Source organism: Prenolepis imparis, unplaced genomic scaffold, assembly GCF_030444845.1.
Source record: "Prenolepis imparis isolate NDT839.2.m4 unplaced genomic scaffold, iyPreImpa1.0 SCAF_2, whole genome shotgun sequence".
Taxonomy (NCBI): Eukaryota; Metazoa; Arthropoda; class Insecta; order Hymenoptera; family Formicidae; genus Prenolepis; species Prenolepis imparis.
Window position 1 is genome coordinate 14109170 of NW_028141160.1, and position 26493 is coordinate 14135662.

General features: G+C 36.1%; 3 protein-coding genes across 4 annotated transcripts in view; 2 read left to right on the forward strand and 1 right to left on the reverse strand.

The window, feature by feature from the left end:
- On the reverse strand, positions 1–21415 carry LOC145947761 (folliculin-interacting protein 2). Of its 2 annotated transcripts, XM_083057547.1 has the most exons (16): positions 21399–21415; positions 15534–15755; positions 15030–15174; positions 14593–14770; positions 13818–13989; positions 10846–11050; positions 10307–10396; positions 10117–10196; positions 9965–10044; positions 9428–9547; positions 9121–9352; positions 3121–3453; positions 2971–3055; positions 1352–2700; positions 696–1149; positions 1–610 (listed from the first exon to the last, which is right to left on the reverse strand). In XM_083057547.1, coding segments are annotated over exons 1-16 (3960 nt in total). In that variant the 5' UTR covers positions 21401–21415; the 3' UTR covers positions 1–397. The 2 variants fall into 2 exon arrangements, with proteins under 2 accessions (XP_082913673.1, XP_082913666.1); XM_083057540.1 differs by lacking the exons at positions 13818–13989; positions 14593–14770; positions 15030–15174; positions 15534–15755; positions 21399–21415 and adding an exon at positions 12003–12210 and having other exon boundaries at positions 5–610.
- Positions 16094–17928, forward strand: LOC145948008 (uncharacterized). Its single transcript, XM_083057776.1, is given in 7 exon segments — positions 16094–16124; positions 16238–16335; positions 16338–16487; positions 16490–16553; positions 16957–17461; positions 17663–17777; positions 17875–17928. Coding segments are annotated over 7 exon segments (1017 nt in total).
- The window catches only part of LOC145932916 (uncharacterized), a 7662-nt gene continuing 1496 nt past the window's right edge, over positions 20328–26493 (forward strand). Inside the window, exons 1-6 of the mRNA XM_083032141.1 lie at positions 20328–23906; positions 24402–24925; positions 25182–25326; positions 25527–25705; positions 26051–26197; positions 26310–26477. Coding sequence (XP_082888267.1) covers positions 23714–23906; positions 24402–24925; positions 25182–25326; positions 25527–25705; positions 26051–26197; positions 26310–26477 — 1356 coding nt within the window. The 5' untranslated portion in view covers positions 20328–23713. The remainder of the gene's footprint in view (positions 23907–24401; positions 24926–25181; positions 25327–25526; positions 25706–26050; positions 26198–26309; positions 26478–26493) is intronic.

Below are 26493 nucleotides of genomic sequence, written 5' to 3' on the forward strand. Positions count from 1 at the left end.
TTAGATTTTATTAATTGAACGTACAACTATAAATTCGCATGAATCGTGTAAAAAAAAACCAAATACGGACAGTACACATTCCATTAATCAGAATCAGTCGTCGATTTCATGTTAGACGATAGTTACGTAATTCGCAATAAGATACTGAAACAAATAATAGTTAAGGGCACGAATAAACTTTAATATTTTCTTTATCGTAATTTACAATTTAAAATTAGAAATTAAATATTACTATATACTTAATCGTAAGATTACGTTATTATTTGTGTACTCGACAAAAAATATAAAGTTAGTTTCTTTTGGTCAAAAATATCAGAGCGTATATTGATACGCTATTTAAGAAATATCTATCTATAAAATACATAAGCAGAACACCAGTATAAACAGTTGAACGAGTTTAAGTTAGCGTAAAACCAAATCGTTGCGCTATTTCCGGAGAATGAGTAGTCGCGACCGCAAGTAGAAGCGGTATGTCAGCTGCGTCGAGATCAAGAGCATTGGTTAAATTGTTTATATTGGCGTCGGACACTTCCACGGACATCATCATCTCTGCTAATGCTTCGCTTCTCAACCACAATTCCCTCAGTTTAGCCTCCAGAATTCCTATACACTGAAACATCAATTTGTTTTCAAAAAAAAATTTATAAAAAAAATATGAAAAAGATGATTAATTAAATTATTGAAGGAGAACTCACATGAGTAGAAGAGCGGTAATTTCGCCATACATAGGCGAAGGATTCCAGCATGTTTGACACCAGACGCGACATCCCGACCGTCAAGGGTGGACTTTGCCAGGGCGTGTTGTTTGACAAGACCCCGACGTGCCACGTGTCCAGATCGGCCAGCACACAAAGTGCTTCCGCGACTGGTTGATCGATCGTGGGGAATTGAGCGCTGGCCATAACTTCTTCTCGCATAGGCGACCACCACTTCTCCTCCGGTTCAACCTCGGCGTTGTCCTTCTCGTATTCCGAAATTTTCTTTTTTTTTCTCCTCTTCTTCCTCTTAGTCACGCCCTGTAACACTAAGCCCCACGTGTAGCCCGTATCTAAAATGTTAGTCTCGTTATTCGTCACTCTATTTCGCACGAGAGTCTTCGTGAAATCCATTTCTCTGAGTAAACTTTTACTCGGTGAAATCTTCCTCGACCTGCAACGGAGTCATCATAATGAAACAAATAATTTCTTTTAACAAGATCATGGAATTAAAAGACAATTAGTCAATTAATCTATAAAATTCCAAAATTTAGAGATTAGTTTTCAATTAATTTAAATCCACGATTTTAGGACAAAAAATCTTAATATAAAGATTGCTTTTTTAATTAATATTATTGTATTGAGAATATACTAACTGTGGCATCGGTAGCTCGACGATGCTATTGGCTTCCATTAGAGCCTCAAGACTGTTTGACCGCGATAATCTTATGCTTGTACCACCTTCGGAATTTCCGCACGTGCGCAATACTTCCGTCGCGTTGGTCGGTGTTTCCAATACCTGCTTGCTACCGTCATAATCTTGCGAGGCAGCGTATCCTTGGCCATTGCACTTTAAACAGAAGCCAATGGATCTTGCGCTCATTTCGGACGTTGCTCCCGGTGGAGGTTGTATGCTCTTCGATGATTCGGGAAAGTTTCGTTGGATGATCTTTCTCAGCACGCCCTCCGGAAGTTGCGCGGATGTGCTTGGTACTCCTTTTGTAAAAGTGTAAGAACACTGACAGTTGTTAACGAGCCTCGCTCTCGACGGCAATTTTGCGGATTTATCTTCCCCTCCGAGAGTGAAAAAGACTTGCGATTCTTTAAACTCGTCGACGAATCCGCGATCCATGTTAAGCGGTAATTCGGGTCTGTTATAAAACATTTTTAGCGGATCCACATTGCTATCCAACGGATGCTGCAGTTCAGCCTTTCCGGCCGCGAGATTTTCTTCAGAGTCACGCGCATCCAACTTCTTTTCGAAGCTCAACGACGGATAGTCCGGATAATTCTGCGGCTGATATTCTTTCGGCCTAATATCTTCCTGAGATTCGATCTCGCTAACAATTATTTTCATTTTGCTCGATGCATAATTTCTTTCGTTATCCTTAGCCGATTGAGCGTCCTGCTCGTGTTTCTCAGTCTCGTCATTTCCGCTTGGCAAAAATTCCTTCATTGAAAGTTTGAAGTCTACCGACGCCTCGGTTGATTTCGTCATGAGCGTGTCAAGGCTGGATTTCATGGTGCCGCTATGCTTCAAGGGACTGACGGATCGCGAAATCCTCGGTGGTTCCATGGGATGCTGCACAATGCATCGGGATGTGCTAACATCATTGGTACCGTTGGTACGTTCAGACGATCGTATCAGTTTACGCGGTGGCAAAACGCGTGACTCGCATCTGCGAATCGCGGCATCTCGATCATTAAATGTCGGCTTCCTGTTAGCGAATAGATGCGGTCGCTTGCTATATGCCTGCTCCAACAGATTCGTCGCCGTTTGTACGTCTTCCTGCGACGAACAACGGTATTCCCGGCATTTCTGTATCATCCCGCTGCGGATAAAGTAAGACAGAAACGATAAGACTGAATTAATCAGATCGCTCTTCCCAGGATCGCCCGCAACGACGGTATGTGCCACTTTCACGGGGTTGCCTAATGCGCCGTACAGTTCGCCAAGTTGTGCCCAAAGCGGATTGCAAGAATACCAGTTGCTCAGTTTCTCGATCTAATAATAAAGATAAGTATCATCTCTCTCAAAAAAATTTTAATAAATTTTTACGTTATAGTTTTAATAATAATATCGGTATTTAAATCATTAAAAAATATGTTTATTTCTATTATCACAACTCTTTACAATATTAGCATACAGGTCTACACGCATTATAAATATCAAATTATATTATTAATTTTTAAAATTTCCTTTTATAATTCTTCAGCCATATAATTTTTATATTTAAATGGTTTTCAAAATTTGCCTTATAATTTTCTTATTTACCATTTGCCTATCAGGTGGAGATAGCACGGTGTATATCCAACCGAGATGATATGTTAATACAGCAGTTACTACGGTGCTCAGAAAGCTGAAAGATGTTGAGATAAATAAACGTTTATTAAATCTGAAAAAGATCTATGCTTCTATACTCACAAATTTGTCGACTTTGTATCGAGCTCGTCAAATAACTGACACATCTGTTGCAAATTGCGATGTAAAGTATTCGTATTATCATATACAGTCACAGAGTTGAGTAAAACGTCATGCCACAACAGAGGTGTACGGATATTAGTGTTAACACTGACATTGAGAAGTATGTGCAACAGTGAAATAACAAATCGAGACGTTCCTCTGCAAATTCTATCGGCCAGCTGTATCTTGCAGGTTGATCCGTTGATTTTGTTGGTCTCAATGCAAAAGTATCTTAAACGATCCAGCATTCCTTCTAAGAGAGCCATGTGTTCCAAAAGGCGTACCTTTATTTGGCTACAAATATTTTTTATCTATTTTATATAAAACCACGATTTTATATAAAAAAAATTATATTTTTATATAAAGTTTGTTTAAACTTCATTAATATTTTTTGGCAGAAATCAGCTGATTAAAGCGCTAATTTGTTAATTAAATTAAAAAAAAAAATATGTTATAAAAATTAAATTAATAATGTTATAAATAATATGTTCTAATAGTTTAGATAATATTTAAAGTATTATAACTTTAAACTCAAAAATATTTTTTGACAGAAATCAGCTGTTAACTGTCAAAAATATTAACCAAGTTTAAAGTAGCTAATTTCTATAAAAAAATATTAATAAATCTTTTCGTCAAAATAAAATCGTAATTATAGTCTCGATGTTATGATTATCTCGATTATCAAAAGATTCTTGTAGAATATTCTATTTTTTTGTTCACACTTTTTGTTAACGGTTTAAATACTAAATTTTTATGCATTGCATAATTAATTATATATATTTTTTAAGCGGTGATTGCAATGCATATATAAAAATATGTTAAATTAATTATGCAATGCATAAAAATTCATTATTCAAATTTTTAACAGAGAGAACAAAAAAAATAGAAATTTCTAGAAGAATTTTTAGATCAAGATATCTGCACTTTCATTAGATTCCCATGTCTGTATACATCCATCACGCTGCACATCTCGCGCGAGACCGCAAGACTCTGAGCAGCGGTATCGCCAAGCGCACCCCATACGTCCGTCACGCTGCGCGTCTCGCGCGAAACTGATTCGAGATGATCGTTAATCGTTAGTCTCGCAATCGAAGAATCAGTCTCGCGCGAGACGCGCAGCGTGACGGATGTATGGGGTGCGGTTGGCGATACCGCTGCTCAGAGTCTTGTGGTTAGTCTCGCGCGAGATGTGCAGCGTGGTGGATAAAGTATTATAACATATTATTTACAACATATATATTACTGTTTTAATTTTTATAACATATTATTATGAAATTTAATTAGCAAATTATCGCTTTATTAATATTTTTTTTTACAAAAATTAGCTGATTAAAACGTTAATTTAATAATTAATTTTTAAAATAATAATATGTTATAATACTTTAAACTCGTATAATATTTTTAGACAGAAATCAACTGATAACTGTTAAATATGTTATAAAACTGATAACTGTTAAATAGAACTGATAACTGTTAAATATGTTATAAAAATATGTTATGAAATATTTTATAGAAATTAAAATAATAATATGTTTTAAATAAAATATGTTATAATACTATATATAAACTCAATTAATATTTTTGACAGTTATCAGCTGATTTCTGTCAAAAAATATTAATTAAGGAAAAGGTATTATAACATATTATTTAAAAGATATTACTATTTTAATTTTTATAATACATTATTATTTAAAAATTTTATTAGCAAATTAATGGTTTAATCAGCTGATTTCTGCCAAAAATTATTAATAAAGCGTTAATTTGCTAGTTAAATTATAAAATAATAATATGTTAAAAATATTAAAATAGTAATATATAAATAATGTTATAATTCCTTAAACTCGACACATATTTTTGACGCTTGTGTTGTTTTAGTATACCTATAATAAATATAAATAATTTATATAGAAATTGTATATATACAGAATATCCGATAATAATCGCTCACTCATCGTACAGGTAGAATTAAACCGAGTAGGAAAGTTCCTTCTATTGTTTTGCGATCTTCGCAAATAAAGAAAAATTAATTAAAATTATATCAGCGCGCGGATTAATATTAATATATATGTCAATTATAACACTATTTTATTGTCGAAAATTCAAAAAGGAATTAAATGATGAATACATATTTATTTCTTAAATTTACAGACATTCGTAAAAAATGTTCGGAATTATATATGACATTATAATCGCGTGCGTAACTAAAAGAGAATGAAATAAATGTGTGCGTATATAATGCCGAACGATGCTTGTCAAATGTACCTTTTAAAAAACAGTAGAGATAAAGTGAGAAGGACGCGAAGAGAATAAGAAAATGATTTGAAAAGAAATCCTTTTCTATATATTCTATATATTCTTCTCTCTATTTCTCCTCTTCGCATCTTTCTCGCTTTGTTTTTAAAAGGCAAGCTCGAGCGAACACCGCTCGACCGATTGAGGTATCATATTACATGTCCGAGTCGCCGACTTTCTTATCGCGATTTATGACTCCATTTACTTACTCACACAAATGTATTTCATTCAATTTTACTCACATACGCGATTATAACGTGTAGTTTCGAGCATTGACCTTTCTTCTCGTATCTTTTTTTAAATTTTTTTCGCGCCTTCCTCACTTTATCGGTACTATTTTTAAAAGGCACGAACAAGCATCGGCTATACATACACACACATTTATTTCATTCATTTTTTATTGTTAGTTATTTACGCACGCAATTGTCGTCGGTGTAATTTCGAGTATTTTTTACAAGTACGAATGTAGGAAATAGATGCGAATATATCATTTGTTTTTTTTTAATTGTCAATAAAATAACGTTATAGTTGATGTAGATTAATATTAATCCGCTAGTGATTTTAATTAATTTTTCATTATTTATTGTAAAATTTACGAAGATCTCAAAATAATAAAGGACTTTTCTACTCGGTTCAATCCGCTTTACTTGTATACAATAGGTGAAGCGATTATTGTCGAACATCTTATATACATTGTTATAGTGTGTATTTACTATATATAGATACACTCTATATATAAATATATATATTGTATATTATATGTAAATACACTATAACATTCGATTGTATATAGATACACATACATTATTTATTGCAATGCATCAATAAAAATATATTAATTAATTATGCAATGCATAAATATTCAGTATTTAAATCTAAAACACAGAAAGTGCAAACAAAAAAATAGAATTTTCTACGAGAATCTTTTGATAATCGAGATAATAACAACATCGAGACTAATTACGATTTTATTGACGATAAGTTTTATTAATATTTTTTGTTAGAAATTAGCTACTTTAAACTCGGTTAATATTTTTGACAGTTATCAGCTGATTTCTTTCAAAAAAAATTAATCAAGGATAAAATATTATAACATATTATTTACAACATATTACTATTTAAATTTTTATAACATAAATAATATGTTATAATATTTTATCCTCGATCCTCGATTAATATTTTTTGACAGGAATCAGCTGATAACTGTAAAACATATTAATTTTAATTTTTATAACATAATATTCTTTTCAAATGTAACTAGCAAATTAACGCTTTAATCAGTTGATTTCTATCAAAAAATATTACTATAGCGTTAATTTGCTAATTAAATTTCAAAGTAATAATAATATATTATAAAAATTAAAATAGTAATATGTTGTAAATAATATGTTATAATACTTTAACCTCGATTAATATTTTTTAATAGAAATCAGCTGACAACTGTCAAAAATATTAACCGAGTTTAAAGTAGCTAATTTCTATCAAAAAATATTAATAAACCTTTTCGTCGATAAAATCGTAATTAGACTCGATGTTGTGATTATCTCGATTATCAAAAAATTCTTGTAGAAAATTCTATTTCTTTGTTCGCACTTTTCATTTTAGATTTAAATACTAAATTTTTATGCATTGGATAATTAATTAATATATAGTTTTTTTAATGCATGCATAAAAATATGTGAATTTATTTTGCAATGCATAATAATTCTTTGTTTAAATCTTGAACAGAGAAAAAAAATAGAAATTTCTACAAGAATATTTCAATCAAGATATCTGCGCTTCTATTAGATTCGCACGTCTGTACATACACATCCACCACGCTGCACGTCTCGCGCGAGACTAACTGCAAGAATCTGAGCAGCCGTATCGCCAAGCGCACCCCACACGTCCGCCACGCTGCGCGTCTCGCGCGAGACTGATTCTTCGATTGCGAGACTAACGATCATCTCGAATCAGTTCCGCGCGAGACGCGCAGCGTGGTGGACGTGTGGGGTGTGCTTGGCGACACGGCTGCTCAGAGTCTAGCAATGTCTCGCGCGAGACGTGCAGCGTGGTGGTTTGTATAGACGTGGGAATCTAATGGAAGTGCAGATATTTTGATCTAAGATTCTTGTAGAAATTTTTTTTGTTCTCTCTATTAAAGATTTGAATAATGAATTTTTATGCATTGCATAATTAATTCAATATATTTTTATGTATGCATTGCAATCACCGCTTAAAAAAAATATATAATTAATTATGCAATGCATACAAATTTAATATTTAAATCGTTAACATAAAGTGTGAACAAAAGAATATAATATTCTACAAGAAACTTTTGATAATCGAGATAATCACAATATCGAGACTAATTACGATTTTATTTTGACTAAAAGATTTATTAATATTTTTTGATAGAAATTAGCTACTTTAAACTCGGTTAATATTTTTGACAGTTATCAGCTGATTTATGTCAAAAAATATTAATCGAGGATAAAGTATTATAACGTATTATTTATGATATGTTACTATTTTAATTTTTATAATATATTTTATTACTTTAAAATTTAATTAGCATATTAACGCTGTAGTAATATTTTTTGACAGAAATCAGCTGATTAAAGCGTTAATTTGCTAATTTTATTTGAAAATAATTATATATATGTTATAAAAATTAAAATAATAATATGTTTTAAATAACATTTTATAGCACTTTAAACTTGTTTAATATTTTTTAACAGTTATCAGCTGATTTCTGTATCATTTTTTTGAACGTAAAATCGGGTAATAGCGCTTATGTTGTTCTAGTTTTCTCCTTTTTAAAAAAAGCATGTTAAGTTGATTCTCGCAAGTATTGTTGCCTCTTTTTCGTAATGTTGATTAGCTGCCTCGATTTGCGTTATGCGTTACAAAGCATCGAGAGGCTGTCATCGCAAGAATTAGCAGTTTGACAGTTTGTCTAATATAAAATTAAATTAAATAATATGTCTTAAATAATATGTTTTAATATTTTAAATTCGATTAATATTTTTGACAGTTATTAGCTGATACCTGTCAAAAAATATTAATCGCGGACAATGTATATATTATAAGTACATATATATTATAACATATATTATTTACAATATATTATTATAATTAAAATAATAATATTTTGTAAGTAATATAATATGTTATAATACTTTATCCGCGATTAATATTTTTTGACAGAAATCAGCTGATAAATGACTGTCAAAAATATTAATCAAATTTAAAGTATTATAACATATTATTTAAAACATAATATTATTTTATATAATTTTATTTTGGACAAACCTTCAAACTGCTAACCTTCGCAATGCTATAAATATAACGCACAACGTAAATCGAGATAGTCAATCATCATCGCAGAAAAGTGGCCTCAGAACTTCGGTACAAATTGAATTCACTCAGTTAACATTCCTTTTATAGAAAGGGATTAAAAATCTCTAGATTTTACAGTTTTTTTATCTTTATTTTATTATATTTATTTATTTTTTTTTCTTTTTCGACAATATACAATTATCTTTAATTTTTCTTTTTTTAAAGATTTACGAGGAATCTACAATATATTTAAAATCATTATGTTTATATTTTAGAGAAAAATGTTTTTCGTAAATATACATATATATTTCATATGGATTATATGAATACATGCAAGTAATTTTATACCTTTCGTGGCCCTGAGCCAATCGCAACAACATCGTTAATCCTAGCCTGGTCTTGTGACGTTTCACGTGTCCGTCACACCCGTCATTCCCATTTTCGTTCCAGTGCTGCATCCCAAAAGCATCGTCGGAATCAGATCGTCCGAGGGAAGTCGAGACCGCTCTCAACCATCTTCTGCGCAAGCTAGTTAGACTGCCGACGCCAGACGAGCTGTTACTCTCCAATGATTGCGAACCTGAATCACGTTACGATACATGAGCACATCATATCCCCGGCAATAAATCGCTCTAATCATTTGACGTGAACTTACTACCCGTCCGCGGTGTTACATCTAAATCCCAACCGCTGCCGATACTCGAGCAGGTCGAATTCTTCCGCGGATCCGCGTGCAATTCGTTACCCGAAGAGTTGCCGGAACTCGGCCGAGAGTCTGCGATGGAAGCCTAATCAGGGTTTATTCTGGCGCTATTTTTAATAATCCTTCCAACTATTTGACATTTTTATTTATTCAATTTTTGTCATTCAAAATTGAACAGATTTCTCGCAAAATTGTAAAGAAAAATAATAAATTCCATGTAAGTATGATCATGATAGCATATAAACAATATAAGTTATTTAAAAATCAATTTTTAAAATCTTTTTCTAAAAATCTGTTCTTCATACTAGATGTATTTAATAATCAAGGAGTTGAAAGGAATAAGTATGGCCACAATAAAGTAAATGGTATAAGTTCTTTTTTCAAATTCCATTCTTCATACAAAATATCTAATCGAGGAGCTGAAAGGGTTAATCTTTATTGTATCTCAAATTAGTTTGGAGCGTAGAATAATAATATCGAGATACTTACAAAAAGATCGCATACTATTGTTGCTAGAAGCAGAATCTACATGCATAGATCGTCCTAGTCCTTCGTCCGAAATTCCTTCACTATAATGCAATAAAAGGACTAGTAAAATCAATAAAAGTATTCTTTGAAAGAAATAGTGGAAAATAATTTACCTTGTTTTGCATGTGCTATGTTCTATCGCCGGAAAAATTTTTGTACACATGATGCATGGCGGGGAATTCATTGAATGAACCTTTAAATTGTGAAAAAATAAATTAATAATTGAGATAAACAATTAAAATAAATATGCATAATATTGTGACAAGATAAATTAAAAAATAAATTTTTTATCGATCGATTTACCTTAAACGATGATCCTCTGTATGTCATCGCCACAGTGCCGAATACCATTTCGCTTAGTAAACTCACATCATCTTCGATCATCTTATCTCGCTAAAAATTATAGACGCTATATTTTGTTAACGATATTTAATTTTTATAGATTGAAAATGTAAGTGCCAAAAAGATATAATTTCGATTAAAAACTCCTTGTTTAATTAAATATATGTTAGAAACAAAAAAAATAATTGAGCTTGGATTAAATAAAGTATAAAGCTTACCTTGCATATATAAACAAAATAAACATTATTTTATAAATATAAAAAATATAGAAAGTATTGTCTTAAGATTGATCTTATTTTACATAATCAGTTTACAATTTGAAAAATCGATACACGAAAAATAATATTATGTATGTACATGTATTATGAATTACAAAAAAAAAATTTATTTAATATTATTATAGTGATTATCAATTGTTAGAATATTAAATATTATTTAATTAAGTTGATGTTTATAATCCGTTTATTTAGTAACTATCAATGTATGAAACTTGTAATTACCTCGAAATCGTGAGCGGTTCCTATATTAAAAGGCGTCTCGCACTTTCCCTCCGCATTGTTATTTACCGCTGTGCACACGGTTTCGCTTTTACTTCGGTGCTTCTGCACCGTCCTTGAATCGAAGAGAAGTTTTCTACTACGACTTTCGCACTCTCTAAATAACAAAATCCGCACTTGATCTGCTTCAAGAAGTAACACAGAATCCCTACAAAATCACATTTAGAAAATTTTTTATTCGAGGCCAGATGGCAAAAGCAATATGAATATTGAATAAGTGCATAAATTGAATAAGTGCATAATATATTATTGTATCTCAATCAATTTTTGAAATACACGATATACTGTTATTTCTGTATAATAGAAAGAAAAATATAATATTTGGAAGAAAATCTTAATCTTAATGATATCCACATCTAAATATATCCACATATATCGATTTATAACAAATATAAAAAAAATATTTCAATTCTATTATAGATATAAATATATCTTCTTATATTTTTTAATTTATAATATTATATTTTTTATTATATTATTAATTTATTAAATATTTTCTGTATGATTAATATTATTTTATATACTAATTAGTAATAGCCTTGGTTTATATTACACTGTAACGAAGAAAATAGAAAAAAATCAAAGAATTTGATACTAAAAACCAATAATTATTGCATAGCGTAAAAATTTTCATATGTAAGAGAGTCGTGATAAAACTCTCGTGATATCTTCCTCGAATGTGACTCGACCTCGACGTGCGGTCGCTTTGATGTCACGTTGGTAAAACAGCTGTAGATGCGAGCAAATGAATGGAGCAAAGTAATTATAGTGTGAAGTAGGTTAGGGAATTATCAATTTTTCTTAGATAATTCCGTATTTTTAATCTGCTGTTCGTTATTAATTTTTCACTCGATATAATTTTCACTTTTATTCTGTTGCCCAGGCGATAGGTACGCTCTTTCTTCAAAAAATCAAACTTTTTTTCTTTCTAACACTAATACAAAATGACAATATGCAAATGATTGATGCGATAAGGCGTAAAATAAAATAATATCGATGATAACGGATGCTGCGCGAGTTCGGAGAGTTTGCGAACGTCAACGATAGGATAGGGAACCGTGCTCTGAAATGAAGCTAAGCGCGCGCGATCTCTTGCTCACCTATCATTCTTAGCTGTTCGCGCACTGGACACTAGACTTTCCACACTTTCGCGTAGACTACTCTTCCTCGGAGACAGCAACTTATCGAGCAACGGCATCATAAAGCCACAGCCCGTCGTCTATAGTTAGCCCGCATCGCTCGTCTCATGTCCCCGCAGTCTATCATGTCACGCGGAACTGCACCATACATGCTCGCGGGAGTGTACGTCTACTGTAAATAAAGTCACGTGCGGAGGAGTCATATGATTGCCGGAGATAATAGCACAGCTGAAATCGCTGTCGCTGGCTGAAATGATACGGTCGAGGCCGCAGCTTGCCGTAAGCCAAGCGCTCTTTAATTTAATTAGACTCGTTCGTCCCATTTTTTCATATGTGACTTGAATTTCCCCACATCTGTTATGTATAAATGAAGCATTTCCATGCTCTTTATTATGAATTAAATTTTGCAAGAGCTCACGGAGTAGTATTGGAGTAGTATACCGATGGAGATGAGTTTTGTTCGATCATTGGTAGATCCCACAAGATGGAGACACCCGTTATATAGTGCAACAATAAGCGGTCACTTCAAAGACATGTTAGGTCTGCTGATATTGGTATATTTACATCGCACATTTAAGGGTCAATGATACCAAACGTCAGCTATTTTGGCGTACGACGTCAGAAGGGAGAATCCATACGCCCACATAAACGATTCCTCGTCAATAAAATTGCTTCATCAGTTTTTGATAAAACACAGGCACACAAATAAGAAAATATATATTTGTAGAATATATGTATATAAGCATGTCCACGTAATTTATAATAATATAAAATTAAATGTATACATAAAAATTGAATACGTATTTCGAGAATTGTATATCATTTTATATATATCACCTATGTCTGTATTCTTTCTCTCTATATTTCTCTGTCGAATGTTATCATTAATTATTTATATATTTTATTAATAGCTTATAGGTATTAATTATGCATTACAATAAAATATATCAATTGCGCAAAGAGATAATTATGATAATTTTTAAGCAATTTTCATTTTTAATTTCTCACAGAATTATTCACATCGTTGAGAAATGTACAAGTAATGTCGAATCAATATGCATAACAAATAAAGTGCGCAATATATTTATAAAAGATATTCAAATTCACGTTTCACATATGAATTTTAATTGATCCGCTTCATCTTTCGGGCCTCGTCGTAATGGAATGTTATCGTCGACGTTTCTGCGCATCTTGTTGGCCAATATAAGACGATGAATATACTCGGCATTCTCGGTCGTACGAGACATTTCAAAGGCTTTATTGATGTGGTTCTTACTGAATAACGGCAAATAAATGGGAAACTCGATATTAAATTTCAGTATCAGATCGCCCCTTTGCTTCGGATTTGCTGGAAAAGGCATACCTTCGCCTGGTACACGTTTGATGTAATCCGGTCTGTGAGATGCAAAAGATCATTTAAATAAAATCTATTTAACTCTCTCACACAGTCATAATTTTTAATAAGTAGACAAAGGAAGAAAATCATTTAAAATCAAATAACGTTAAAAGAAACTGACGTTGATAAAATCGCTTTTAAATAAATTAATTCCATGTTCTCTATTTTTATATAAAAATTAATTTAATTTTTTTGTTTGATTTCGGGGAGCAAACTAATCCAATCCAAAGAAAATTTACAAAACTAGTAGAAGGACAAACATGATGCGGTCTTAAAAATTAATTTTTTTTTGTTTAATTTCGGAGCAAACTAATCCAAAGAAAATCTACAAAACTAGTAGAATGACAAACATGATGCGGTCTTATAACGGGTTTTCGTACGCAACGATCGATGTTATCGGGACCCGAAGAGTTCTGTCGTCGACGGTGTTAAGCGTGATCACCGTTCCGGTCAGCGCTTCCCTTAGAAAGATATCGACCGTCGTGTGCAAGTCCGAGCCCTCTCGCCGGAACGTTTCGTGAGGCCGATCCTCCGTGACGAAGATAACATCCGCTACGCTGACGTGTCTTAGACTTAGTGAAGATATCATCCCTTGTTACGCTTAATCTTTAACCCTTATTCCACGGAACTCATATTATCATGTGACGCGATGTGCGATTTGATCATCTTATATTTGACCACGAATTAATGTAACATGCAATGCAAGTTTTTTCGTTAACTTAATAATGTTGATAAATAATGCTAGATTGATAATACGATCAATAATATTTCACAGCGATACAAAAGTCAACTTAAATTTTGAAATACATTCTGATATCCTTGCAATAAAAAAATTTGTTCGGATAAATTACAAGTCATAATTGCAAGTAAGAAATAATTTTACTTTATAATACTTTAAAATACTTTAAAAAATAAATACTTTAAAAAGGATATTACTATATTTAAAAAATTAGTTTGAAAAAAAGAAGAAGAGTAATTAAATTTTTTTATCCTTAAAACTTATACCAATTGATTTCTTCATACATAAAGAATTATTTGCTCTTGTAATTAAAGTGGAATTTGATGAACAAGAAAGAATTCATCTGTTTTATTGTTGCAAGGCTCAAGCGACTACAATCGTAAGCTCAAACTCAAGAATACAATGAAAGGATTTACCGGGTATCTTTGTGGGTCCCTGATCACCTTCTTCTGGAAATACTATTCTAGTACCCGGCGGGATTCCCGGTTTAATAGGTATCGTTAAGATTTTTTCCATTGGTACCGTTGTCAACTTATCATGGTCGACTAAGACTAGTTTTTGAATTTTCATTTTTTTTATTCCACCAAAAAATATCTATGACGAAACATTTTTTGTTGACTTAGCGCGATGATACACATATTTGCTTTTTACAATGCTTTTATATACATTTATATATTTATATAAAATTCAAGTTTACATTAATTTTTATTATCTATAAAATTTTGAAACTTAGATTAAATAATGTTAATAATGAAATAATTTGGAAAGAAAAAAACAATTCATAAATAATTTGCAACCTCTCTTTCTCTCTCAAAATATAAGGAAAAAAAGAATTACGTAAAGAATTCTATACCTCCGAAAGAGTTAAAAACAAAGTTTTGATCAAGGGTTCTGCCTTTCGTTTAATACCTCGACCTTCGGGAAACTCGAATAGAGATTGCGGCTCCGTTAGAATATTCAAGAGATCATCGTACGGATTTTGAACCGCAAAAAATTCCCTAAAAATTTATAACTAACATTTAATTTTTAAAATATCAGGAATTTCTTTTAAAATAATAAAAACAACAATATTGACTTAATTTAGGATATTTAACCTACTCTGAGTTATATAATACACATATTTTTCATATAACATATAACATATAAGTCAACAATGTAGGCTCCCTGCATTGATAAATTACAAATTCAGAAGGAAATCCTTCTGAATTTGTAATATAACATATATATTTCAGAAAATATTATTTCCGAGGAAAAATAGTACTTTAAAATATCACATTGGTCTCGCAAAGTCAAAATCGAAAGCAAACATATAAATTCAATTCGTAAAATTGCAGAAAATCAATGCTTTCGATTTCACCTAAAGGTTCGCATCGGTTCCCCGTGATAAACATAAGGTTTCACAAATCCTTCTGGTCGCAGCACACCATTTTTAAGACTCTCTTCACCGTATTGATCATACACGGTTCTTCTAAGAGGATCTGAGAGCACGTCGTACGCTTCAGCTGCTAAGGCGAAAATCGCCTCGGCACCTCCGTTATTTTGCTGTGCGGGATTGTATCGTACAGCGCATCGTCCATACCTAAAAAAAAAATAATGGCCCTATTTTGTCAATGATACATTTTTTACTATTATATTTTTCTCGTAAAATATATAATTACTATAATAGTGTATATATATTATTAATTGTGATTTTATCAGAAAAAGAAAGAAAGAAATATTACTTAATCTATATTGTAAAGAAATTACATCACATTATAAAAACCATTGATATTATTATTAAATAAAATTAAAAAATACAATGGTATATATGATTAATTATTTCTTAATTATTTCGTTCTTATAAAAAGTCACGCTTACGCCTCTTTGATTTCCGTATCGTTGCAGTTATTTTTCAACGATAATATTTTATAATAGTCTATGCCGTTGGATTTACACGCGCATCTATCAGGTAATGTATTTATATTAAGATCTGTATTTGAAACTTGAGAAACCATGTCGAGAAGCGAAGGTGGCAAAGAATAATACAAAATAATCGAAAAATGACATTTATATTTAATTGAGTCTTTTGCGGTGAATGTCTTTTATTCTCTTTGGCATCGCAATCATTGGATGACGACAGAGAGATAAAAAATAAGACGATCGACGCATCGTTATGTGTTTTTTCAACAAGCGACGCGGTGCCGACGACAACGGAAGAATGCCTACATTCGTGTGTCACGTTTCGCCATTATCGGAAGAATTCAAGAGTGCATTATTAAACACGCATAACAATATCGCAAATCGGTGCGACGGTTGGTTTTCAGTGGCAAGTCTAATAAGTGACAAATTTTTATCACTATGGATACTCGCGAACGTGTCTGGAATTTTGTCGAAAAAGGTAAGCGTATAAAATAGAGTTAGGCTCCTAAACATTTCATGACGCGACAATCGCTCGAAACGTGCATATCGACTAAATGCACATTGAATAATGTAAAGCTTAAAGCGTGAAGTAATTTTAAAATAGTTTAGTAGAAAAATTTTCAAGATTTAATATCAAAAAATCAAATTAAAGAGCAAGAAGTTTAAAGAATATTTAGATATATGTATAAATAAAATATATAGAGATATGTGATTTATCGAGACATATATAGAGATGACACAATTATTAACAATAGTATAGATAACGATTTAATAATAATAGTATTGAATACACATATACATATTAAAGAAATGATTAAAATTTGATTAAATCTTTCTTGAAGAAAGTAAATCCTTAAAAATGATTTTAATATTCTATACAGATAAAATTAATGAAACCTGTGAAGAAAAGCGATGTATCCGCGATCGCGGGAAGATCATTGTTGTAGTATCAGCGACGGACACAAGACCATCCGTTTCCAGCGAATATTTGGAGAGAAAGAAGGTCAATGATGAGATTAGCCTCTTCGACGTTACCTCCTCGGTGCATTCTTTCAAAGAGGAAAAAGATGAAAATGGCGACGACGACAAGGAGAACGTGGAAGAAAAGTACATTCCTGACGAGTTGAAGATATCGCATGACAACCGCGAGGCGGACAAGATTTTTCCGCAGCAACAGCAGCAGGTGAATCGATCGCCTAGACGCAAAAGCGCCGGCATCCCGACGTTGTTATGCATCGATGGTGGCGGACTTGCGGATGCAATGGCGGTTGGAGTTAAGCGCAAGATTCCGAGGCCGGCGAACGCTTTTATGCTCTTCGCTAATGAGTGGCGACGAAAATTCGCCGCCGAGAATCCTCGAGAGTCCAACAAGGATATCAGCGTCAGGCTAGTTCTATTTTTTTTTAAAGATGTTTATTTCCGTCCAAAAAATTTTTAATCAACGTTGAAAAGCTCTTCGTGAATCATAAAGATTCATTATACTATTTTTTTTACAATATATATATTTTTGAAGAATGAAATTTGTGAGATTGTCTAAAGATGAGATTATATTTTGAATAAAATGTTTTGTTCTTCCTATTCTTTTAGATTAGGCATCTTTTGGAAAAATATGTCGAAGGAAGTGAAGGAAAAGTATTTTGCACTGGCGCGTGAGGTGGACAGGGAACATAAGAGGAAATATCCTGGTACGTCTTGCGTCAATGTATTTTCTTAATCTGATCTCTTATTTACACGCATCTGGCGGATCGCGTTGAAATTTTCTGATTTATCTGAAATTGCGCATAACGCATTTTCTACAGGTATGTACACAGATTTTCGTATCCTCGCGAAATGAAGACGAATGCGTAAGATAACGCGGATGATCCGCGGAAAAAAATATGTCGATAACAGCCGGAATGTGCTGCAGATTCTCGCGAATCGACAGACCTTTCAAATTAGAAAATCTTGTTATTTTTGTGTCACCTGCACGAAGTGTCGGGCTACGTTCTAAAAATAGTCGAACTGGATTAGATAATATCGATTGCCGGCGATAAGTCGGCTCGCGTTATCAGCCGACGAAAAGCTCGCAGTCGGGGTTGACGATTCACCCCCGATGTGATTATTCTTGATTCAGATACACAAACTTGGTCCCGTCAACATTACCTAACGTTCATGATCTGACGTTCATAGTCTCTAATCAAAGAAAAAGAATATTATATGATTATATAAAAAAATATATATTTTTTCATTTTTATCATACTAATCAATATCATTACGATGAATCGATCAGCGCAAAGAAATCTTTGATTAGCTTTCTGGCTTTATATATGACATCGCGACTAAAATGTCAGACTTTTATTGCGATTTATAACAATCGCGGAAAGGGGGGGAAGAAAAGGAGAAAAATCGGGGAGTGGGTTCCGCGGACGCAATTGTAGGTCGCCGTGGACAACGACGACGAGCGTTCAACGATTCACACGGGGATGCGAGTTTTGCGAGGTCGAGGTACAGGGTGGCGAGCGGAGAGAAATATTCTCGGGTGAGTGACGAGGGGAGAAACGCGCGGGTGGGAAACGGCGGAGAGAGAGTACCGGAGGTATTGATTGCGACACGGCTCTAGGAACCTGCCCGATACACGACCACCGGCTTTCTCTCTCTCTCTATACTTCTACCAACCTATACCTATCTATCTACACCCATTGAGGACGAACGAGTAAACGTGCGAGCGAATGAGCGAACGCGCGATTATGCTTCCTACGTATCCGACATTGTTGTTGAACGTTCGTGCGCGAGAGAAACGCGAGTACTTCGACATCCTCGTCGCCGAGCGATGCCGTCTGACCTTTGACTTTCGGTCGATTCCTCTGCATGCCTCTCACCCTTTCGACGGTATTCGCTTTCTTCGTCTATATTTGCGAAAATTGCAAAAATGATTGATTTCACCCCCTTATGCGATATTTCCCTAAATTAAAGTTCTCTCCACCTGATTACGGTTTTTTCTTTTTAATTTCATACAAGAGAAAAATAGAAGATTACAAACTATATTTCTTTATATTAGTATATTTTTTAAATTACTTTTTTAAATCCTCTCTCTTTAATAATCTTTCGGTGTAAAAAGAAGAACGCGGAGGGTTGTCGAGAAAGTAGTTCGAGTGGCCAATTTTTTAAACCGATTATACAGCTGCGTCGCTGGAGGGATAGTAAAGATAGTTAACCCGTTAGATCAATACGTATTATTTTTGTCCGTGCCTCTCGCAGCCGGTACTGTTCAGACACGGATCCTTCATTTCTTCGAGAACCGCAAATTTTACTGATGTACTGATGACATATCATTGGTATTCTTACAATTTTTACACACACAACACGTTTTATCTCCATTATTTCATATATTATCTGTAACATTTCATTAATCATATAATAAATCAGGATAACATAATATCTATAATTATTTGTTAATTTTTATTTTCATCTCCATCCAAATAATTGCTCGTTTAGTTGGCCTATAATTTCGAATTTTGCGTTTACAATATACGAGCCTATTTATAAAATTTTGTTCATATAATTAATATTTGTTTCTTCACATAACTTTGAGTTTTCTAGAAAATAAATATAAAAAATGAAGCATACAATTAGAAAAAAATTAATTTAAACATTTTAACATTACATAATTATATACTTACAAAATCACATCCTATTTTGACAAGTCAGTATATAATACTAATTGATATATTTGTCAAATATTAATATTTTAATGTGAAGTAAAAATTAAATTAAAAGTAAATGTATAATCGTCCCTTCTTCAATTGATTACATTCATAACTTGTTGCAATAAAATAAAATTCGACTCTCTTTTCACATCCTATTCGAAAGTTTTATCATGTCCCGGCTTTTCGAAACGCTCACTCGCAACAGGCGTCGGCGCAATTTTCTCGTCCTCGTTTTCAACTGTCCGCCGATAATGTAATCGATGCCAATTTCAGTCGGGGGGAGGGCGGGCGTCCCGAGTGGTCAATTAAGATCACCGGGAAGCGGCGAGACCGCATCGATGCGCCCTGCGCCATCGGACATCGATGGCGCGTCGACCGAATTCACGTGCATCTGCGCGCGTGCAAAATCAGCGGGGGAAGGCGGAGGGATGAGGGAGAGAAGAGGGTGGTCGGCCGAAGGGTGGAAGGGTTGATGCGGGGCTGAGAGCGAGAGAGGAGGGCGAAAGGGTGGGTGGCTGGCGCGCAGTAGGTCGCGCCGAGAGAAGCCGTCAAAATGTCGAGGCCCCTGCATCCAGGCGGTACGACGAGCCGACGGTGGAGTGTCGCGGCGTGCACCGGGCTGATCGCCGGTCATCGATCCACCGAGGACGTGGACGCCGATGCGAGAGAGGGACGTCGGAGAGGGTGTCGGGGGTGTCGGCGCGAAGAGGGAGGCTCGCTCGCTCGCCGATGCGTTCTCGGATCGTTCTCGATGCGCGTGGATCAGCGGAACGATGATAATGGGAGAATATTTAATCGGCGGCGCGCGGCGACGCGATTAATCTCGGTCCCGCCGACGAAACGCTCCGTCGCGCCTGCCGACGTGCGTAATTGCTTACGCGGACAAGGCAGGGGTAGATAGAGAAAGGGAAAGAGAGGGAAAATGTCATGAGAATTGCTCATTAGATTAATAGAATGTCGCGCATAAATTAAACGCGAGATAATTAGGGAAAGTAAAGGAATTAGGGAAATTGTGCGGAATATATAAGTCGTTCTCCAGTTCTCCAATAATGATGAGACATGTATCGAACGTCCGGAACGTGATATTCCAAGTCGAAGCAGCTTGCTCGTCTAATGCGATATACTAGCTGCTTCAGTCGATGCGACCAAGTTAATCTTCTTCGATCGCTCGACCGTTCTCCGGAACGATCCTCCACGCTCTGATCGGAGCGACGCATCCGTCGCGACGCTCCCTCAAATCCGACAAACCGGCGAGCGACTGCGGGAGAGTGAGAGACGAATTATCGACTTGCGAACGAGGCAAACGCCGTTTGTGCGGAACTGCGTCGATGCGAGAGCATTGCACGAGGGTTCCGGCTTGAAGCCGTTGAAGAAGGCAACGACGGTGGAAGAGAAGAGGAGAATCCTGCCGGCACCCCTCACTTTTCCTCCACCACCTTCTCATATCAGTGGCGGATTTAGGGTCTGGAAAACCCTGAGCAAGACAATATCATAATCTTCCTGGATACATACACAGAATTCAAACAATCTTCTTCATTACACAACTAATACCGTCAAAAGATCCAAATGTCATGTGACATTTACAGACTATTACTTATCATTTACAAGAGATACATATAATGCAATTACATAATTACATTAAGAGATCAACAACAGGATAGATGCATATGGAATAAAATGCGAGAGCCTCCGGTGGTCGAGATCCTTATCGCGGCCGTTTATCGATAAATCCGCCACTGCTTCCTCCACCTGCGGCACCCCCGTCCCGCGACACACCTCGCGACGCCGGCGAGAGGGTGGGATAGGCGCCCTCCACCCTCGTGCATCCCCTTTCGCACCACTCCGGCTCGTCGATGACGAAACGCACGTAAATTCGTCGCGGCGCCGCCGCCGCCACCACCGTCACCGCCACCACGGTCGCCGCCGCCGGGTGAAATCAGTGCGACCGAAGTGCACCGCGAGGGAAGAACGCGGGTCTCCCGTGTGCGGCCCGCCGTTCCCGCTTGCGGCACGCGCGCGCGCGCGTCCGCCCGCCTCTACGTCCTGTTTGATTCTCTCCGCGCAAGTGACAGACGGTGGGAAAACAGACGAGTAAATGGGTCGCCGTGCGCGGCCAAAGTCGAGAGCGTTGCACAATTATGCAAATGATCGTGCGAAACGCACCGAAATGGGACTCGAAAGCGCAATCTTTCCTTTATCGTAAATAGACGCAAAATCGTGCGAAATCGTTGTGATAATAGCGTAGATAGATATTTATTCCGGAAGTAAAAGAAAAAGAAACTATATACATATAATTAGCAAAGGAGAGGGAAGCGTACTTGGTAACTTTTGGAAAATTGATTAGGATCGTGTATAAAAGAGGGATTTAAAGAGAAAAATATTATATATCGTAGCGAATATACACACATCGCGCATAAATGGAAAAACCGTCTCGTACCAACTGATCGATGTGCGTCGCGTGGACTAGGTCAAGTGACTAATTAACAGCGAGAGTAAATTAGAACGGGCGTAAACGGAAAGATAAAGAAAAAAAAAAATTTTACGTCCAAGTTCTCGTCGTCGAATCGTCCAACAAATCATCAATTTTTCGCATAAGAAAAAGAAAGAAATTCTATTGATTAGAACTTGTTACAAAAAAAAATAAATAATATAGAAAGAAACGAGAGAAGAATTCGTCTTGCGAGAGAACCGTGTCGGAGCGACGTTGAAAAAAAAAGTCCGTACTCGTTTGTCGGAGTAAAAGTGCGCAAGACGTGCAGCAGGTGCAACGGGAGCGCAGCTTCTGTCATCGATCTCGCCGCGGCTGCAGCGAGCATGGTGCGGCCCACCACACACGCCGGATCGCATCCGCGTGCGAACGCGCAGCGATTTGACGTTGCGGTTGCGCGCGCGGCGATCGACGGCGACCGGATGACAGTTTGCGCAACCCCCGATCGCGACGCGCATTGATTTCGCCGATCATCCCCGTCATCCCCGCGAACGCGTTATGACGATGATGATAACAATAACGACGACGACGGGGAGGAGGTCGGCGTCGCCGGCTGAATCTTCCCGATGGAATGCGGAAGGTCGATCGAACGATGCCACCCGACGCATCCTCCAACAGTTGCACGACCCTCCCAAGTAAGTGTCCGGCGACCTCACAGTGAGGGCGAAGAAGAGCTCGAGGGGTCCTTGGAACGTTAACGCGTTCGACACTCTGGAACTCACGCAGAGGCGAAAGGAACGCCGGCGTTTACCCGCGCGCGGGCGGTGTTTACATTCGCGAGAGGCGCGAGACGTGGACCCGCGAAATCGAGATATCGATCGGGAGCTCCGCGAGAGCGAAGAGGAGATTGGTCTCGTTTCTTTCCCGCGCGTTCGGTGGTGTTTGGACTCTCGAGAGGGAGAGACGCGCGAGGAGTTGAAACTGAAAGAGAAGCTTTGTTAAACGTGTTCTATTGCAAGTGAAGAGTGCGACGAAGAGTCCAGCATTATTCTCTTCTTATATCGAGTGTTTACATCTATGTTTACATCTGTAAGATGCGCGTTCGTGAAATCGCGAAGATGCAATTCGACGAGGATTCGCGCAACACTCGTGCGTTTTAGACTTTAGATACTGAAATATAGAAAGGAAAAAATATATGCATATGTGCAAATTAATATCGAGATTAATTGAGATGTTAAGCAGTTGCCAAGTCCGACTGACTTTGATGATTCGCGTGCTATCATGAAATATAATAATAACACAATTTTCGGAAACATCGAGAGAAAATATATATCGGAGACGCGTTCATCGATCAAAACATCAAAGTTTTGTCTGTGTTTATGTTATGACATATTGTAACCGAGATGGATCTAGACTGAGAGCTCACATGATGTCTACGCGTAATGAGAGAAACGTAGCCTGAGCGCGTGTTGCTAACAGATGAAATCTAGATCGATACGTGAGAAATAAAAAGTACGCGCAGAGATGGACTGCTGCAATTACATCGAGGCTTACGCAGCAGGTGGTCGCTTTTACCAGCAGCAACAGCAACAGCAGCAGTACTTTTGTTACGACAATGGTAGCGCGGTTTACGCCGGCTACGAAGCCGCACCGATCTCTAATGCGATCGACATTAACGCTCGATACAACGGGACAATACCCTCCACGTATCCGACAGGTAGATTATCGCAAACAAAATGCAAAATGTTGCAATGTAAATCTATCATTATTATAATCTTTCTTTAAACACACACGTGTACTATATGAAAAGATAATTATGCTATTTCTGATCAATATTTCTTCTTTCTTCCTTAACAATTTAATTAAAAAGAAATGAGTATTTAAATATACAGGAAACCTATTATATATTGTACATATGTTAAAGAAAAAATATAATATTAAAAAAGAAATTGAAATTAAAGAAGTTAGAATTAAGAAATAAATAAATATAATATAAAAATATAATAAAATAATTTAAAATTAAAATTAAAAAATTTGTCTTAAAGATCTTAAAAATTTTGATCTCGATATCTCTCGAGATATCTTCTGAAAGTTAATCAAGATTATTCTCTCTTTTCTGAATCGTATGTTGTAAAGTGAAAAAAGCCCAATATAGAGACTTGACGTTTTTTGCATTTTTGTGTTAGTAACGATCCCCTGTATAATTTTGCAGATTATGTATACAATCCAAAGGAGGCGAGGTTGCGAAAGGCGATGCGCGAGCAGACTCGCGAGTTGTCGCGACGATCAATCCTGCAGAACGCGATCGCGAATGCAAACGCGCGCACGATCGGCGGCGGCGCGTCCGCGGCAATTTCCGCATCGGTGACCGGCGACTTTCTGAATCAACATCACCGTTTCGATTGCTCGTCCGTGCCCATGGGTCCGAACGTGAGCCCCCATCAAGAGTCCTGGTACCAGGCCGCGCATCGTGGTCTGAAACCGGCACACTCGCCACGAATCGGCGACTGGTACGGAAACGTGTGTGGCGATCCTATCGAGAGGCTGCAAGCGATGGATGCGATGCATCAGCAGCAACGCGATCTCGACAAGCCCATCAAGGACCAAAGGAGCCAAGCGTTTGCTTCCAACGGCTATTCGCCGGATATCGCGGCTGCGGAAAGGGAGATTCGCAGACAAGAATCCGCTGCGGATTATGCCGACTTTGTCGACGGCCAGAAATGGCATCCTTATCAAGTAATAACGCAGAGCGCTTTCGATGACGCTTGATTTCGATTCGTAATTATTTCGTTCGTTAATTTCACAGATAACAATTCTAATAATGCGATTTAATTCTTCATAAAAGAAGCCGCAACGCGCTTTTTTTAATTCTGTTGAACGTTAAAAAAGATTTAAAAAGTTCTCTGCGTAGTTTATGTAGAGAAATATGAATAGACAATTTTCTCGCTAGATTGTCATGTTTACGAAAATCGTCTGACATGTCTGGTTGCAGAGTAGCGTGAGCCCTCATTCACATCCGAGGACGCCTCATCCGTCACCGCAAATGGGCGGCATTCTTCACCCGAATGTCCAGAATACAAACGCGCATAGACATACACACGGTCCATGGGGCCAATTTTGTCACGGCGTGCTACCACGTAAGTCTTACGTACAGCAATTTAATTCTTCACGCTGCATTTTAAAATGTACCGTGTATTTTATCATTTAATTTATAGCTCCACACACACATGTTTATATACGAAATAATTATGTTAAATCAAGAAGAATGTGTTAAATAGAACTTTAAAATAAAATATTTAATATATAATATATTTTTGTTATATACAAAATATTTTAGATGTCCCGATCATGACTCACAACACGGCGATTCGTGGTCCGCGACATGCAATTTTCTTACGGGATCGTACGCCAACTAGGCACTGCGCATTTTCGGAGGATGCATCGCAAATGGGTTACGCTCCGAGAAAATTAAATATTAATAGCATCCGCGCGTCTTATCCATTACCGGAGCATCAGGTATACAGTATAAATTAATTATTGCATTATTCCTTAGTAAATTGTTAATAAAATTATATGAATGGCATAACGTTCTTGTAGTATTCTAAGTTAATGAAGAAAATAAAAAACACACAAAAGAAAAGATGTTAACCAGCTGAGGGATGAACGAAATCTCTAACAGTCTTATCTTGATATTTCGCGATTGATCTTAATATTTCGTTTCTACAAAATAATTTTATATGATGAATAGATCAGAAATTATAATTATCAAAAATAAAGTATAATTATGACTTTAAGTCCATCAGACTTTATGTCGATTTGACACATATTGCCGAGAATCTCAACACGGAATTATCTATACAGATGCCAAGAATGCTGGAATCAGCGATGGATTCCGTCATCGATTCGACGACGACAATGAATCGTCGTGAGGAGGACGACGGGACCAGATGGGAGTCAAACGCGGTCACCGCCGGAGTGTCTCTCGACGAACTCGTGCCAGCCTCTACGGTAGAACAACTGCAATATTGCATTATCTCATTATATACAAACATCTTCTCCATCCACATATATTATTATAGCTCGTCGTAAGTCCAGTGTTTTAAAAATACACCAATTTTAGCCGCAGGAAGGCACAGTTTCTCGCGAGAAGGAGCAGCGCGAGTCCCGGTACTCGAGCGAGCGATTTGAACCGAAGAGGAAGCAACCCGTTTCGAAGCAACCGCTTCCAGGTTTTCATCAGGCCTTCGGCTCCACGGAGATTGGCAAATTCTCCCGATCAGTACTCTGCGTTGATACCACTGCTT

Excerpts from the sequence above, each read along its gene's own strand:
- LOC145947761 (XM_083057547.1), bottom strand. Across the intron at positions 9,548-9,964 it reads CAATAGTATGCGATCTTTTT|ACTCTCGGCCGAGTTCCGGC; the intron begins GTAAGTATCTCG and ends CTTCCATCGCAG. Across the intron at positions 3,454-9,120 it reads TTGGCTCAGGGCCACGAAAG|CCAAATAAAGGTACGCCTTT; the intron begins GTATAAAATTAC and ends AAATATTTGTAG.